Source organism: Aythya fuligula, chromosome 8 (genome assembly GCF_009819795.1).
Source record: "Aythya fuligula isolate bAytFul2 chromosome 8, bAytFul2.pri, whole genome shotgun sequence".
Taxonomy (NCBI): domain Eukaryota; kingdom Metazoa; phylum Chordata; class Aves; order Anseriformes; family Anatidae; genus Aythya; species Aythya fuligula.
In genome coordinates this window covers 6,135,098-6,153,764 of record NC_045566.1, presented here as the reverse complement: position 1 = coordinate 6,153,764, position 18,667 = coordinate 6,135,098, and the positions used below count along the sequence as shown (strand labels likewise).

Sequence of the window (18,667 nt, the reverse complement as noted above, 5' to 3'; positions counted from 1 at the left end):
GGAGGCCCTTATGATATAGAGAGATGCAGGGAGGAGCTGCTCACACATTGGACTCAGCCATTCAGGCTAGCAGTTACTGGGGCTTAGTCCCTTAAATAAACCCTTTCTTAAATAGGTATGGGGTTTCCATGGAAGAGTGTTTCAATTCTCTGTCTGTGTAAGCAGGAGTAAAAGTCCTCTCTCCTCATCTGAAGGCCATGTCCAGAAGAATGCTATTATGAAGATGTTTCTGGAAAAGAAAAGCAAATCAGGTTTCATAGCCTGAAGTTAGTCCCATGTGTGTTTTATTACCCCAAAGGGATTTCAACTGCAAAAAAACTCTACACAAAATTTAGTGTTTCCCTTTGCACCCTCACTGCCCTACCCAGCTGGGTGCTGATGCCCAGTTGAGCAGACAGTGGCTGTGATTACTGCCCCGCAATTTTTCGATTTTCTGTCAGACTGTGATGCAATATGAAAACCCTTTTTCTGTTAGGCTATTTCAGCTTAAGTACTCGCACCATTCATGCCAGCCTTAGCTAGAAAATAACCGCATGCTACACCATGATCAATTTCTAAGTGATGGCAAGCTGTCCCAAAAGCAAACCCAAGATGTTCTGGAGAGGTGTAGAAACACAACCACCAGCTATGCTTTGGGATGGACCAAATGAGAAGACTTTCATGATATTGGGACTAAATCTAAATCCTATCAAAAAAGCTGTGGACATAATGCTTAGTCCCTCTAGAAATTGCAAGGATGGACAGGGTGGAGAGGTAAACAACCGCATGGGATTTTGAAGCAATGAAGGGTTATTTTTGATGATGACTGAGGGGAAAAAAAAAAAAAAAAAAAAGGAGAGTGTCAGCATTTAGATGAATTTGGGATAGAGGGAATATGGTGGCTGCCCCTGCACTGGGAAGGCACAGCCTGAAGGGCTCCTGGGCCTCTCCTTTTTTGAGTGGGGGGCAAAATCACACCGTGGGTCCTGCACACCTTGGCTTTGTGCTGGCACAGGTGGGAGAAGCAGAGAGCTTGCCCAACTGAGCAGAGCGTGCCACTGCTCACCTCTGCTCCTCCACCCACTGCATGATGCTATCCGCTGGGTTGTGTGTTCTGGTATTTGTTCTGGTTTTAATTTTTCTTTCTGATTTTCTTCTTCCAGTACGAGATGTTTCCCAGCACTGAGCTCCAGACCAGCTGTTGCTCTGCCTCTCTATGGCTGTCCCCTCCTACAGTGGCCACTTCTTAAACAGGAATCAAACTGAAGCAGCAGGTAGGTTTTGCACTCTAAAATATGGAAACCTCCTCAGTGATTCTTTGCAGATCTCATTTCTCGTGTGTTTTAGTGCATGTGTAGTTTGCAAACCACAGATCGTATGGAAACACACGGCGTGTTTAATTTAGAGATGTTCTCAGAGCTTCTTTGCCACAGACAGTACTTGCTCAAATGAGTAAAAAAATATATTTAATTCTGCAAAACTTAGTGGGCTGTTTTGTTAGACAGAAATCACCCACAGCAAACACTTAATTAGTGGCTATCTATCAGTAACATTTCTCACTTCCCTTACATTGAGGACAGTTAATTTCAGTGTTTATCTGATCTACTTGGGATGTACACGATGTGCTGAAGAGGAAGAGAGCAGTAATGATGTTTAGCACTGAAACAGCATTTATTCCAGTTTGCTGCATAAATATTAACTGATGAATCCTCACAAGAGCCCCAAGGAATAGATTAATATTTTTATCTTTCAATTTAGACAAATAAAAGCAGAGAGGTGAAAGTATGAAAAGGATGCAGAGGTGCACAGATGTACTTTTCTAAGCTCTTTATAGCATATGAAATAGGCCTGTAGATGTTTATAATTCTGCTTACATTTTACAGTTAGATGTAACAGGAATACAAAAACTTGTCTTCCCCTGCCTTTAGTAGGAATTTGACAAATGAGAAGTAGGAACATACTTAGAATTTAACTGGAAGGTGAGAAAGCTAAGCTATCAGGGAGGATTTTTGTTCTAACACTTGTATTTCAAAAAGCATTAAAGATAGCAGAAATTTGGAGGCAGAATGAATAAAAATCAGTTATCTCGGTTAGGCACTGCTAATAATGAGAAGAAATAATCATCCTTCTCCTCCATGCGCTGTCCTGTTGCAGTATTCTTTGGGTTGCTTCTGTGCCAGGTATGGCTCCCCACACCACAGCCCCTGAAGCTGTGTTTTAAATCCAAACTGGGCTGAGCTGGGTCCCAGCACAGTTTCCCAGCCGGGAGGCCAGTGTGGGCTGTCACACATTCAGCACAGGTTTATTCTCACAGCAGCTGCCCTACTGCTGTGCCCATTTCCCACCTGGTGTCAATGCAACATTTTGGGTTCTGCCCAGATCAGGGTGTCTGCGTGCCAGGGAATGGAAAGGGTGTTTCAGAGCTGCCAGCCCCCCTGGCTCCTACAGGTGTGCCCCCAGGCAGACAGCATGTTTCCCGTATGCTTCTGCACCCCAAGCACATTGGGTCACTGTCCTGGGGAATCAGCAGGTTGGGAGGGCTTCATTATTCCGCCAGGCTGACACTGATGTGCCAAAGTCAGCCCCAGTTACGAGCACAGCTTTAGTTTTCTGTCCAGGTTTGCCTTCAGCATAGATTTCCCCAGCTCATGCATGTTAAAAAGAACCAGTACCAGCAGCAAAGCATAAACTGAAGGCCATTTAGTCTACTTGAGGCTTATTCAAGGCTGCCAATTCACTGGTGCTTTTTGGGCATGCTAGGAGGAATAGAGAGACCTGTTTTTGGACTCCAGGTAGTCACTGGCAGTACTACCACTCTCCCTATAAAAAGCTCTCCGGTATTTCTTTAGTGACATTGAATATATTTAGTTCCAAAAAGCAGAAATGAATCCCTTCTACAATTAAGAGACCTCATTTTCTGATAGCATTACTATCCTGGAAGAAAAACTGAAATGGATTTTATAGCTCATATTCCTCAAAAGATGCATTTGTCCTTCTGACAGAGGGACATTTTGTTCTTAAAATCCATTTTAATGGAAAAGCCTCCTACTGCCTACCTCCAAGAGTGGATGTTTTCTGATTACTGCTAATCAAACTCCAGGGCTGATGTGTTCCTGTTCAAGGGAGAGCGGGATGAACTCATGTTATGGAAAGAGTGGAGGCAACGTTAGTCAGGTTTTGAAACAGATGGACTTAACTTGACTTCCATTGAGTTTGCAGTGTAAGAAAAAATTGATTTTAGATAGAGCATGTTCATCTGGGTGCAATATTTTTATAGGCCTGGTCAGAAGTACAAGTCCCCATTCCTGGGCGTGCTGTTTGCCATGGGTGTCCCCATACTAACACCACACGTGGTCCTGGGAACTTTCAGCAGGCACTGAGGGCAGCCTGTGCCCCTGCTGCTGGGGACTGCCCAGTGCATGCCAAGCGGGGGAAGCTTGGCCTTGCCCAACACACCTGCACACCCAAGGGAGCTGAGGATGCCTCCTGGCAGTTCTCTTGACTGAACACCAGTGTAAGGAGGAGTCTGGTGTGTACTGTCCAAGTTATGAGTTACAAATTTAATTGGCATATAGGAACTAAAGTTAAAGAGAGATTAAAGAAAATAGTACATCATCAGTAGTTAGTTAGTCGTGGTGTAACAGATTTTCCAGGATTTTCTTCCAAAGTTCTGCAGAATAACTTGGAGTTGAGGTGCAAATTCTAGTAACCATGCTAGGAGGACAACAATGAAATTGTTGTTTTCCCAAACAACATGTGATTGTTTTCCCAAACAACAAAGTGATGTCCCAATAAAGTTTAATTTCAGTAAAATAAATCACAAGAAATGACAAGACAAAGAGGCTGCTAATGATTCACGCTGTTTCTTTTGATTATTTATTTATTTATTTATTTATTTATTTTTACAAAGACACCTGCACAAAGCACTGGACTTCAATTGCTAGTCTGATTTCAACTGGTGTTATTCAATCTTCTGGCAATCAGAGGAACCACGAACCCCATCAATATAACTTGTTTTTCTTAAATCAACAAATGCAAGCATGTACTGGGGCAGTGTGATCAAGCTGACCTTCACTGCATCTTCAACTCACTCTGAACCATTTGCAGGGGAGAAAACAAACAAACAAACAAACAAAGCCTTAATCTTTCTCTTCCTTGCAACTCTGTGAGGTACTTTTGGAGAAGGTGCCTCCCCAGCAGGGTCTGGTAATTGCCTGTGGGTTTCCAGTAAGGGCAGATGGATGGGGCTGGTCTCTTGTATGAGCCCATCAGCTTGGAGGGAGAGGATTAAAGCAAAGACTAAAACATAAATCATGGAATCCTAGGAAGTATGAAGAACACAGTTGTCTCATCCCTCTGCTTTTTAATGAATATCACTCCCTTAAATATATACAGATGTGTTGATTTCTCTCTTGAATCAATGACAAAAAGTGTCTCTGCAGGGTCTCTTTTCATTAGGCAATGTTTGTTGCTTGAGAGCAGCTGGTGGTCGGAGATGCTCCCTAGCAGCACCGCTGCACCAGGGAGGTCCAAAGCAAGGGGTTTAGGAGTCAGGGATTCTGACAATCCTTCCTAGTGTTTGCTGGAGCTACCAAGCTAGTGCTTGGGATTTTAAACCGCAAACTCTGAGATGTGAGGGATGAAGTAATGTGCGAGTAAAGCTGTGCAAGAGGGCTTGGCTGGGGTGTAGACACAAGAGATAATAGCTAACCTAGCGAATGTGGAAAGTGGGCCAAAACTGTTGGGAGCAGGAGGGTTAGCCTTTGCTTTGAGTGTATGGGAGCTTAGGAAGAGGCAGTTTCTATTTTTCTCCACACGAATAACAGCTACTGAACAGTCTGTAAAATTATTTATTTTCATAAATGTGTTTTCTTTAGAATTTGCCGGTTCCCATGATCGTAGTGTTTAGTGCTTCAGTTCTGTTATTACATGGTCCTCACTGGGCTTCCTCCCATTCCCTTTGTCTGAAATGGGAGGTTATTAGGCTGAAAAATGATAGATTAAGCCATTTGTGCAGAGGACGATGTATTTTTCCTCTTCCATCATATCAAACAAACCCTTTTAGGCACATTTACCAGATTAGGGCTGGAAAAACAACTCAGGCTGCTTAGTCAGAGCAACAGCTTTGGCCTCTTGGCTGTGCTTCCCAGGGAGGTGACAGAGCAGGGATGTCGGTGCCAGCAATGGATGCTCTGCCATAGCCTCTCTTTTCTAGGGATCTGGACCACAGCCACTGGAGAGCATACAGTTTTTATGTAAAAGCGTTTGAAATAAAATCGGGATGTATTGCACTTTATAGCACCTTTTTCTAGAACAGAAATTGGGAGCAGTAGGTTTCCACTGTTTGCCTTTCCTCTAATCCCAGATTTTTGTCAGCTGGCTGGGATTGCTGATGAAATTTTTATTGGTAGGAAAACAACAGCATATCACATGGCAGGCAAATCTCTTTGCTTACTAATAAATAAGTAAAATAAAGCAGTTAATTCATAACATGTTATTGTAACAACAACACCAACAATAAAAATGAAGAACAGTTACTTTAATGCAGTGAGGAATAAAACTGGGCCAATCCTCATCACTAGCAAAAGTAGCTACTCCTTTATTCCACCTCTCTTTCATTGCCATGAGCTGCATTTTTACACTGACCCTTTGCTAGTTATCTCCTCTGATGCTGAGGAATCATATCTTGTCTGCACTTCCCATCATGCTGAATGAACTGTTGTTTTTCACCTGGTTGCAGACAATACCCCACTGTAATCAACTCTAAATAAATGCTTGAACTGAGTGGGACTTCCTTTAGACTCCTGCCAGAGCCCTGGCAGTGAGTGCTGCTGTTGGAACAGGGCGATTCTTGCTTGGTTGCATATTGTCCTTTTGCTGCATTCCTTCACTGTTCCATGGTGGTTGAGGAAATCATGAGTTTTCTGCTAGGAAGGCGAGTGAACACAAGAAAAGACTGCCTGCAGGGATTGTGAAGCCTCTAGTATAGGTTAGACAGGGCAGGTAGCTGTCATTTATGATAAACACAGATAATTCTGGCTTGGGACAAAGATACAGACTGCATAACCTCAAGGTGCACTCTAGCTCAATTTACCCAGGCTTCTACATAGCACACACTTTATTAATATGCATATTAGTGTCCCGGTGTGATGTGTTTTAATATCACTCATAATGCAATAAAATTTGATGTCCCCTGGAGAATATTCATGCAAAATTACCTCGTGTCATCAGCAAGAATGCGTATGACTTGTGCATCTTGTGCATACAATGATGTTTTCATGATGGAAAATGGTTCAGCAGTGGTCAAATTGCTGAAGAGCAGTGTCTAGTATGAGCGTGCACTGCTGTGCCTTGAACAAGCCTTACTTGAAAGCAAGAAACAAGACATGGTTGAAAGCATTGCCTCTTGCACAAGCTAGGAAGTGCAGAGCCTCAGGTCATGGGCTGACCAAAAAGGACCACTGGGAACTAGCACCCTTTGCAAAACCTCAGAACAGAGAGAGGCTTTGTAGAAATAAAATGGAGAGTTTATTTTGTTTAATAGGAGGATATGAGCTGTTGCAGTCTGGGCTGGTTGCTTAACTCGATAAACCTGGCTCACGAGAACCCCAGCACTTCCATGCTTTTGGATTCAAGGCAGTTCTTTAGTTGTGATTTCTAGTTGCCAAAGTGGAGGAAAACTATAGCACTTTTTGAACAGCAAGGCAATATGGCTTAATCCCTTTGGCCTCTGAAAAAGAGAGGTTTCAGACCTCACATCATCTAGCAGCTAATGCAAAGCTTAGCAAACCGTGCAGGCTTAGTAAACAAACCTGCTAATCAGCTTCTATTTTCTTGAACTATGCATGAATGGTGCAAATTCCTGGAGAACAGCTAAACCCTGAATGCAGTTCTCTTACAAATGTCTCCTGTGCTCCGCCTCACCTCTTCATGAGGGCTGTCCCAAGCTGCCTTCTCTGTCCTCTGAGACTTTCTTGCAGGCTTTCAAAGCCAGCAGCCTCGCTTGCAAAATCATTCAGCATGTGCACCAGGCACATCCCTGAATTATCAGCTTTGCTCCTATTTCCATCTGGTATAGTGACAGCAGGAAAACACAGTAAAAATACAAAAGCAGTATGGGCTTTGCATGTTGTGGCTCTCGCTTTCTCCCACTATAGGTTAGTGATGTCAATATTTGGTTGTGCTGTGCCACAGAGTTTAGTGACTGTGTATTAACCACAAGTCCTTACCAGGTTCCCAGCTATCTAATGTACAACTCTTTGCCAACTTCCCTTGTTTACTGCCTCGTCTTCTCAACTTTTGTCTGAGACCCAAAGCTTTCTGTTCATCTGCTGGACCTGTATTCTCGCTTCCTCATCTGCTCTTTCATTAGGCTGGTCTCCAGTTTCCATAGAGACTGCAAGCCTCACCTTGCCCTCTGAATTAGTGTCCCTTTGTTGCATTTCATGACTGTGGAAGGACATTAGTTTGCTCCAGGCACTTAACTAGAGAAAAAGATGTAATTGATTCCCTCAGTGTAACAGTAATTTAAATGAGAGCAGATTCAGACTATGGAGGGACTACAGAGAGCAGGTTATTGTGCAAAGGTTACTGCGCAGAGGCTGTAATGAAACGGAGGTTCATGGAGCACTTGATGGCAAATGAACACAGAGCGTTGAGGTCTCAAGAGGAGACAGGACCATTCTCATTCCTCTAATGCAAAAGCAACAATGACCTTAATACAAAAAGCAAAGATTAAGAGACACTGACTGTAGCTCCTGGGCATTAGTTTTGCCTGCTCTGACCTGTCCCTCCTGTTCGCATGGCTGTGCGTGTTATTCCTCCTGATGTACTGCAGCTGGTGATGCATGTGGCTAAAATGAAATACATCTGGTTGGAGCTGACGGTAGCATGTGATCTCAAGTGTAGAAGGGCAGAGAAGCCCAAACCTCAGTTCTTCTCTGGCAAGCACAAAAAGAGGGACCTACTGGAGCAGTATGCAGAAGGGATGAGGTGTGGGGACGAAGGCAGGCATGGATCTAGCTGGCAGCAGGGCAAAAGAAGCTCAGTAGATGAAGCGGTATCCCCTGGAGCTGCTGCCTGCCAGAAACATTTCCAGTTGCGCCCCTCTGTTCCTGCAGAAATGAAAGAAAAACAGAGAAATGTTTTCATCCTATTAGCTCTTGAGTGCCCAAATGCCAACTATTAGAGGCCAGCACTGGTAGCCAAGGGAACAGTCCTCCCACAGGAAAATAAGAAAAATACAGCTGAACAGCATGGAGAGAGGGCAGCACACAAAAGGCTTGCCAGATCATGAGAACATTTGGGTTTTGTTGTGGGGTTTAGTGTCCTTTTTTTTTTTTTTTTTAATATAGATGGATAGCTCTACTCTTTTTATCCATTCGGAGCACTTAGGCCACCTGTAAGCTAAAGTGCTGGGGCACTCTTCAGCCTTTAATGGGTTTGGGAGAGCTTCAAACTGCAATCCCATCAAATAAATGCACAGCTATGCCTGAATGAAAAAATTTGCTTTGTTTCCCACATCCAACTTGTCTGTACCCATCTATGCACCGACTCAGCCATGGCTACAGGCAGAAGGTGAAGATGTCCATGATGAAAAGCCATGTTTCTGTCCCAGCCCTCACATCTGCCAGGCAGACGTCTGAACTCTGTGCAGGGCCCTGTTCAGTAAATGCAGTGGCACATTAGCAGCAGTATGGTGGTGCTATCGGGGAATATTCCTATTGGAAATTTCACCCCCTACAGATTATAGAGGAATGAACAGATGAGATATTGAAGTTGTGAGTGAATCCAGAAACTCTGCAGTTATTTGAGAAGGAGTTTGATCTGAAGGCTTATATTCCAGGAAAGACCTGAATATGTTGTGACTTGGATCCGATTCCTTTGCTAAACTGGCAAAATGGATTTTTGGATTGTGATGGTTTACTTTAGAAACATATCTACCTTGGAGCAAGCTCTGAAAACTATCACCTGTTTTGCTGCAAAGAAGGTAGTCTAGTATCTATACGGAGTCCTAAAAAGCTTTCTGTTGCACATAGGGTTACCGTAGCTCTTGCTGCATTCTAGAAACATTAGGGAAGAAAGTGGTTTGATCTGATGCTTCCCTGGGATCAGGAGATGCTTCAAGAGCCAAATTTACTTGTCCTTTTTTCTTTTACATATTGAGCAATGAGAAAAAATAGAATTCATTTTGAATTAATCACATGTTGTTTAAGGACAAGTACATGTTTCTTAAGGACATATAAGTTCTAACTAGAAAGAATTCCTAATTCCTTGGCTATGCAATTTATTCTGGTTCATTTTTGCTGTGAGATCCTCTTCTTTTCTGCCTTTAGTATATTTTTCTGCCTTTTTAGTAAATTGATACTGTTTTTCTTCAACAGCTCTAATATGAACCAGCTTCTGGGAGTGTTTAGGCCAAGACAAGTTTCACTCCAGCAAGTCCTTTTAGACCACCATATAGGTCCCAGCTGAGAGAAAATGATGCTTGATGTGCTGCAGAAAGTGCGCAGAGTCCCTTGGCTTTAACCGTATTCATAGGCTAGGCAGTATCACACAGGGCAATTTCCAACAAGAAACAGCATTTGTTTGTCACTTATTAGTTCAAGCCTCCAAGCACAGAAAGTATTTAATCAATTCCTCTCCAGACAGTCATCTGATCAATTTGCAGTGTCATGACAAAAGCAGAGCAGAAATGTCCTATATCCCAGATTGCACACGGACCGCTCGGAAAGAAATGTTTCCAGAGCTGTTAGTATTAAGGTTCAGTACAATTAGATTTCAAGGTTGTATCTGTTTCCCAGTTGCACAGTATCTGATTCAGCCTAGTGAACAAGAATTGAATAAAAAACCTTTGTTCTTTCATTCTTAAACATCAAAAGATGTTACTTTTTCTGTCCCTTTGTGTCCCCAGGCAATGTTAATGCCTTTCAAGTGCACTAAACGAAGCGTGAGGCACCTGAAATTTTCTGCTCTTCAGCAGTGCTAGCAGTAAGCTCCTGAGCACTGGCTGTCTTCACTTACTGCTATATGCCATTTTCCCAGCTCGTGTGTCTGATGCCGTCATTGTGCTCTAATAAAGGGCTTCACCTTTGGCTCTCCAGAGGGTGACATTTTCACTGGTGCTTCTAAAATGTAAAACTTTTCCACATAGGCTTAAAGTTCTCACACAGTGTTGCAATGTATCTGCCTGTGGGATGATAACAAGTATTCTGGGCTCAGTATTATAAAACGTTGAAGCAAAATATTCATTGAAATAAAGAGGAGATTATTTATTTATTCAAATCACAGATCAAAACCTTTGCTTGAAAATGTTCCCCAAAGAATGGCAAAAATAATATGGCAAAAAATATATATATAATGTTTCTAGAAATATGCTATATGGTAAGTACAGCCTCACGTGGCAGCTTGTAACTGCATGACATCTAAAGCAAAATCACCCTGTGTTTGAAAGGCTTGAATGCTTTGCGTTCTTAGGGAGAGATCTCCAGAGACACATACAGGTGTATGCAGGGAAACATAAGGAAAGACCTTCTGGCTACAGGTCCCTGTTACAACTAATTTCACTCTATCTCAGCTTACTTCTAAAGTAAGATACTATACATTTGCTTTGTACCAATTGCAGCACAAATAAGCAAAACAATGCTATAGAGAAAAGGCACACAACTTCCCTGAAGATAACACAGCCACAAAAGGCTGCTTGCAGTGTCACAGCTTATCTCTTTTGAGCCATTATTAATAACAAACACTTGTGGTGAGGTGGTTATTGCATCTTTCTGGAATAACATTCCACAAATATTATCAGAATAACACTCAAAGGCAAATTTCCCATCTTAGTGTTTCTTGGCTTGTAAAGAATTGACAGGTCCTTGCCATGCTAAACATTGTTTGGAGAATTATCAGTTTGGGCTGTCTCTGATACTGCATGACCTTAAGTAAGTCAATAACCATTCAGTGCTTGTTCTCCTCTCACATATTATAGACATAATACAGATTTCCTTCTTGGGAGTTTGCAAAACTGGTTGTCGTAGAACAATTAGCATTTCTTGGGCAGGAAGCTCTATAGGAACATGGAGTGCTTCCAGCCTCAGGACAGCTGGAAGGAAATCAGCTCACTCCTTTTCAGTGCTTTTCCTGAGACAACGAAATGTTCTTACCAAGCCATCAAGTGTCAAAAGAGGGCTGTCAGAGTAAGGATGTTTTTACAGAAGTCGGGGTAGCCTTATCTTCAAATTAGGAAATCACATCACAGCCAAACTAGCATTTTTCTTCTACGGCTTTCCCATCCCAGCCTGGTATGTAATGGCTCCGTGAGCTGAGCAGCAATTCTGCGTTTCTTGTGATTCGTGAAATGCACTAGAATGCTTTGGGTGACAACTGCTGTATAAACATGGGGGGGGCTCATCTTTTTTCTTTCTCCTGTTTTACTAGAAGCCTCTCAGTTGCTAAGAAAAACTCTCCAGGGTATATTTAAAGCACCGTATTTCAGTTTTGCATTGACAGAATGAGATCTTAGAGAGAACTCCCACCACACTCATGATTTGAGCGGATGTGTGCGTTGCCATTATGCTGTTCACAAATCCCCATCTGAAATCGCCACACTAAAGTGGCCTTAATTTTGTAATTCCACATCACATAAATTTCTTACTAGTTGATCTAGGGAAAAAATGGATTACAAATAAGACTATATTACAAAACCAATTACCAAATTACAAAGAAGGCTGTAAAACAAAATTTGTATGTAAGAAGTATAAAATATCATATTTGGAACTTATATACCACTGGTAATTGTAACTAGTGTTACAGTAGAAGGCAATAACAACAAACTAGGAATACACGATTTAGTCTGAAATTAGTATAATTAGTGGTTATTGTGTTTGCTTCAAGAGTGGATACTGAAAATGAAAGCACTGGGAGGCTACAGATATGGAATAAGAAATGAGATATAAAAAAATAGCACAGAATTAGATCATTAAAGTCTTAGGAGTCTTGCAGAAATCTGTTTTATGCAGATTCTGGGCCATACTGTTGATACAGTGTCTGGATAATCAGAGCATGATACTAGCGTTTGACATGGAGATACGTACCAGGGACTTCACACAATCCTGACTCTTGGACTGTGGGTCTCTGGATCAGGGGTGTAATTATGGATATGTACAAATGGCCTAACCCAGACTTGAAATGGATGTTAGTTCAGAACAAGTCATTGCAGTAGCAATACAACTGGTTTATTTTCTGTTCTGTTTCTTGCTATGCCCTGACCCTTTTTCCTCCCTCTGCCTTCTTTCTGCAACCTTAAAAAAGCCCAACCCTGAGCAAAACTGTTTCAGTCTGAGGTCTAATGAATGAAATTCTGAAAAGCACAAGGGAAGGAGGAATTTTTCCTCCTCCATCTACCAAAGGAGGAGAGAAGTTACCTGGGCAAGTTCCTCTCTCTCCCTCTCATTATAATAGAAAATTGCGAAAATTGCGAAGAGTCTCCCAGACCATCCACCTGGGTGGGCATGTACAGCTCTAAGGCCCTATGCTACCTTCACACATACGCTGCAGAAAGTTGTTACTTGCAGCTGAATAAAGGTTAGCAAGCTGCAAAACTGCTTTTATTACAATTTAACGCAGAAACACAACCACCAAAACAAGTTTTTTTTCTGTTTCCACGGGGTCATGCAGCTTCTTCACCTGGCACTCTTTTGTCCAGAATGAATCCAAATGACACACACAACATGATGTGGTGCCAATGGCTTTCACATCTCAGTACAAAACCAGTGCTCCATTAGCGATCTTTTCACAGCTGCAGGAGGCATCCTGCAGTGAATGCCTTCATGACTTAAAGCCATGTATTCATAAACGTATTTAATTAATTAGAGTTAGTCACCATTCCTTTTCAAGTATATTGCTGCTTTATTAAAGGATGTTGGCTGTATGCTTACATCAATACAAACAAATAAAAGAGAAAACAGACAGTAGTTTAGGAGCTGTGAAGCTGACTTAAACTGATCTACTTTGAAAATAATCCACCGATCCTGCAGAGATCAGCCGGCCTTCCATATTTCCAGGTATGTTATTATAATTATGTATCTATCACACTTTCTTTATGACAGCAGAGGCATCGGAGGAACAATTTTCTTCCCAAGAGGACATAAAATTTAGCCTTTGTAACGTCAGGAAGACGTTCCAAAAAAAGAAAAAAAAAAAAAAAAAGATACTGGCCTTTTGATAATTCCCTTGTAATATCAGAGCAAGGTGGTTATAAACCAAGATTTGCAGTACAATTTTCACCTCATAACAGATTTCGATTACGTCTCCTGAACGCCGTTAAGAATAGATTGCTGGGAACATGGGAACATCATTAAGTACATATAACATGCCAAATGCAACAGACTGATCAGTTTTGATGTTTCATCATTATGGAATCCTATGAGACTCTGGAGTCTAATAGGAGCAGACCTTACGTACCTAATGCATCTGTTAAAGCATCATCAGCATCTGTGTAAAATAGATATAGCTGTGTACCATGCAGGCAGCAAACTGTGTAAACAGAACCTGAAAACAATTTAAACTGTTTTTTGATGATGTTTTAGTATAACAGAAGAGTAATCCTTAATTTTGGCTTGCTTTTTAACTAGCAGTACAAAATTGAATTATACTTCATAAAGTTATCTGTGCTAACACATTTGATGCCTTTAACACAAATTTCATTTCATAATATTTAAAGTCTCTAAGTTTCTGTGAGTTTTCAAGTGCTATAAAAAAAAATCCCTTCAACATGCACTTGATATGTGGCTTTAATTATCTGCAATGTGTGTCACTTTTTTTCAGGACGTTCCCAGGTGCCTGCTCACTGTGCTGTCTGGAAGTTCCCAGGGGGATCACTGCCAGTTGTTAGTCCTCTTGGAAGAAAGCCTGTACCAGCGTGGCAGGTTCCTTTGGACGGAGGATATGAACAAGCCATTTGGAGGCAGTGAGTATTATGAACTCCAAGGAAAGATCAGGGCTTAAAATTTCATCCCATACCCCAATGCCTTGAGCCACCTGTAATTGCTTACTCCTGTACACCCAACTCCAAACTACTTTTTTACTAGACTGCCACACTCTTACTGCACAAGTAACATTTACTTACACTTACCTTTCCCAAGTGTTCCTCTAGAACAACTCTGCTTTCTTGAGATGCTATAAAATGTTAACTGTCTTAACAGAAAAATTAATCTCACTTTTTTCACCACTAATTTTTTTTGCAGGCTGCTGAAAACAGAACCACAGGCCTTAAACCTAAGGTATGCAAGAATGCTTGCCATATACTGCCATCTGTCGTTCCACTGTACCCCTGTGCCTCTGTAGATTTATTCAAGCAGTAAGCATATAGAGCATTCATGTTCTAAATCAGCAGTACCTTTACAGCAAAATGTACACATGTGTATCACAAGCTTTACATGTCTGCATACACACCAAAATTGTAAAAAATTGTGATTGCATGATTTGATTTACATATACTGCCCTACATATTTAGACTGCTGTGTCAGAAGGTGTAATTTTAATTATGGTTTGTATATACATAATCTATGTGATCATGTTTAATTGGAGTCCAGCACCTAACCAGTTGGCACCTTGTTTCCTGAATCTATCAGAAAAAAAAAGTAGAACATAATGTTTCAAAAGCTGGCTGGAAACTAAAACAATTATTGTGTAATTGAGCAAGGAGGTTATCGCTGTGGAATGGAGAGCAATCCTAAAGCAGCCAGGCACACGTGGAAGTCAGATATACACTGACTAACTGGTTCACAAGATGCTGAAAACAACATTCAGGTTTTTAAAACCCAGGTGCATGTCTTATCTGAAAGGGAATCTCCTGCCTTGGATACTTACCTGTAATTCAGTATATCTAGGTCAATTCCTAGCTCTTTTACTTTTTTCTTCCACAGTCTGAAGCAGCTCTCTTAAACTCAGCCCCTTCAGCTCATCTGCCCAACAAAGTTAATTAATTTCCTTTCACTCCTGCTTCTCTCTTTCCTGCCCATTTCATTTGCAAGAGCTAAAGGCAGAGATGTCTTTATGTACACACTGCCATATAGGCTCATTTCTGTATTGGGCTTGCCATCATCTGGACATGACCAAAACGTTTCTGCCTTCAAACTAATCAGGAAAAGCTTCACACTCTAAGGACCTAAAGCAAAATTTACTCCAAACCTGGAATCACTGCAGACAGCAACAGGCACTGTCCAGGATCAACAGGAGGCATGGATGAGCCTCTCACAAAGCAAAAGACAGTATTTCTGTGTCCAAAACCTGCAAAATTAGCATGCTTTTAAAGTGAAAGCAGTTCAAGATCTGTGCTTGTTCCAGCCAGTGGTTAGCTCAGAAAATCTGTGAATTCCACGAGAGCCTCTGAAGGGCGTGAACCTTTACACAGCAACAATCAATTCAGCCTGAGCTGAGCACAGTTTTTTCTGTGCTCAGATTTTTTCTTCCTTAAAGAGGAGAGGGATCAAAACAATACACGTAAAAACATACGTATTTAAAAAAGCAGAAAGGCACAGAGTTGGTCACATTTATTGCATTCAGAAAAATATAAACTTATTTGCATATGCAAATACTTACAGGATATTTATTGAGTGAAAACCATATGCTCATATGATTTAAATAACACATTCACTTGCCATTTAAAACTGCATTCTTGGTAATTGCAACTGACAGTTTTACTCCCCAAATGTTAAAGAACTTGAAGCTTCTTTCTGTTCTTTATGCAACTGTTTTGCCCTGTTTTTCAAATCCTCTGCCTTGGCATCATTCTTCTCAATGCCATCTCCCAGTTTGTACATTCGGCTGGCATTGGCACAGGCCCATATGTGACCCAGTTCACATCCTTTCAGTGAGTACTTCAAAGCACGGTTCATGTCCTTTGGGACTCCAGGTGCTCCTTGGAGATATATTACACTGAGGTTGAAGCAGCTAGGAGCAAAATTGCCATCACAGGCCTTTGTGTAATAGTCTCTAGCAGCAACTGGGTCAGGTTTATCATCATCATTTACTCTCCCATCATGGGCCAACAGCCCAACGTTATGACAGGCATTTACTGACTTCTTCCCACCTTTCTCACATGACTTCAAAAAGGATTTGTAGGCAGCTTTCAAATCGGGGTCAAGACCGCCTGTCAATGAAGAAACCAAGATTACTTACTGTAAGGATAACTTGAAACAGATGAGAGCTCTCTACTTTGCAGCAGTGCTCTCTGCGAAAGACAACAGCACTCCCTTGAGATACAACAGTCAAAATTTAGGACTTCAGAATCACTATTGTCTCAGTTCCAAAGACTTTGCTAATTTTCAAGTTAGGAAACCCTCATCCAATTCTCAGTAATCAGAATATTTTGTGCAGACAAAACGCTTTCCACCAGCACATATATGAAGATTCACAAATAACTTACACTAGGCAAAAGTATTATTTTGCCAGTATACCTGTACAAGTGCTGAGATTGTTACTAGCTTCAAATATAGTACAAATATCATATTTCTCACTGGTACTGTTATTTAAAAGACAACCCAGTAGTTTAACTGCATGCAAGGACAATGCAATGTCAGGTGGATATGGGGCCTACTTATGTGCCTGTAAGCAGAGCTACCAGTTTTAAGTCTATTTCTGTCTTACTTTCTGTAAGAAATTACAGCCAGACATGCATATATCAAAATTTTTGGAACAGCGACATTCAGTGGTGGATATACTTACCACTTATAGGCATAATCGTAAAGAAATAATATACGGGGCAGCCTAAAATTCAGTAGGAAGCAGCTTAAGGTTTTCCCCCTTCCCTAGCTTTTATGGTATGGCTATAAAAGGGGCAGGGCGTGCAGGTGTGCAGCAGTTTGAGATTAAAAGAGAAAAATAAAAAGGATTAAAGCCGCGATTCGGGGATCGGGAGGGTCCTGGCGCGCCGAGCCCGCGGCGCCTGAGGGCGCTGAGGGGAGGCACAGGGGGCCCCGGCCGGGCCCGGAGAAGGGAAGGCGGCGAGGCCAGCGGCCGGCCCCCGGCTGTGCCCACCTTTGCCGATGGCCTGGTAGGCCCCCAGCTTGTAGCAGCTCTCGCCGTGCCCGTGAGCCTCGCAGTTGTCGCGCAGCACCCGCGCCGCCGCCTGGAAGTCCTTCTTCACGGCGTCCAGGTAGTCGGCGAGCCGCTGGCAGCCTGCAAGGCACCGCCGGTCAGCGGGCAGCCGCCGGGCCCCGCGGACCCGGGGTCGCCCTGAAGCCGCTTACCCTCCGGGTCCTTCTCCTTGAAGCACTGGTAGCTGTACTCGACGTGCAGGTTCGCCAGGTAGTCCCTCACCTCCTCCTCGTCCTCGAAATTGATGAGGCCGGCCATGCCGCCGCGCTGAAGGGGCCGCCCCCGGCACCTCCTCTTCCTCCTTCTCCTCCTCCTCTTCCTCCTCCTCCTTCTCCCTCTCCTCCCAGCACCGGTTCGCGCTGAGCCCTGTGAATCCAGCCTCAGCACGGGAGCCTTCTGCGGAGTCCCAAAATATAATAATACATCTGCAGTATTTTACCTGCCAAGGTTTGGGCCATTAGGATACGTATTGCTGAGGTTTTACCCACAGTCATCACATCTGTAACTCGAGATATTAGTGTGTGCATTAATACACGGCACAGCCAAGGAGACAGGGCTTTACTACCAACTCCATAACTTGCTGCTTGCATGTTTTGGTCTTGGATTTACGGCTGAATAATTTTTCAACTCAGTTTTAGGGCAGACGTGGTGCTGCTTTACCAGCAACTGTTCCTTTTTGTGGTACAAAAACTGACCTTGCGGATGCCTTCTGAAGGGATGGGTATCCTGCATCCCAGTATGTGTGAGCAGCAAGTGCTGGGGTTGTTGAAGGCACTAAGACTGGTAAGCAGATAACGACACATGACATGACCTAGTTCTCTAGCTATGGATGAATTTACAGTGCTAGACAGTGTGATATTAGGGTACTTGTACGAAATACGGCACAGTATCCAATTCCAGCGGTTTCCAGCACAAACAATCTTCCGAGAGTATAGCAGCACGTTAGAAATTATATGACAAGTTGCTTAGTTAAAATCATTTTCAAAGAACAGTTGCTTTGTCGCAAATGATTTTGATAGCATCACGCAGGCTTGTCAAGCTTTTAGGATAAATAAAACTCAGTTAAATCTTGTGTATAGTCTCCCATGTGAGGAAACCAGATTGTCTATTAACTGCTAGAGCTAATTGCTGGAACCATTGTGGGTCGGACTGCTGGCACCACCTGCTGGGCGTGCTGTCAAAATTCCCCTTGTAACTTCTATTCACATTATTGCTGTAGTATTTCCTTAAAACTTGTCAGGCTTTTCAGTGTTTGGGGTTATTACACATGGTCCACACGAAGCTTAAATCTCGTCTCCAAAGTGCATCAAGAAAAAGCATTGACGCGTCTCTGAGAATGCAAGTGAGAAAATACACATTTTTAGTCCATGCTGACTGCTACCTGTCAGGTCCTCTTATGTTCTGGAGATTCTCTTGGAAGATTAGCTGCTTTCTCTGAAAATCAGGCTTTGAAAAAATTCATTTTGCACAGGCTCAGTAGAAACTCTTGAGTTCAACTGGTTTAAATCCCTGAAGAGTCTGATCTCGCTGGGATTTTGTCTTTCCTTTTGTTTTCCCTTTTCCTTTTGTCCTTTCTACAGTTCCTATAATAAATTCA

General features: G+C 42.4%; 1 protein-coding gene across 1 annotated transcript; it reads right to left on the bottom strand.

Annotated features, from left to right (window-relative positions):
* Positions 1-15,506: 15,506 nt before the first annotated feature.
* LOC116492237 (cytochrome c oxidase assembly factor 7) lies at positions 15,507-17,348 on the bottom strand. The gene is made up of 3 exons (XM_032192814.1): positions 17,223-17,348; positions 17,011-17,151; positions 15,507-16,123 (listed from the first exon to the last, which is right to left on the bottom strand). The coding sequence occupies exons 1-3, from the start codon at positions 17,326-17,328 to the stop codon at positions 15,672-15,674; spliced, it is 699 nt and encodes a 232-aa protein (XP_032048705.1). The 5' UTR covers positions 17,329-17,348; the 3' UTR covers positions 15,507-15,671.
* Between the last annotated feature and the right edge of the window lie 1,319 nt (positions 17,349-18,667).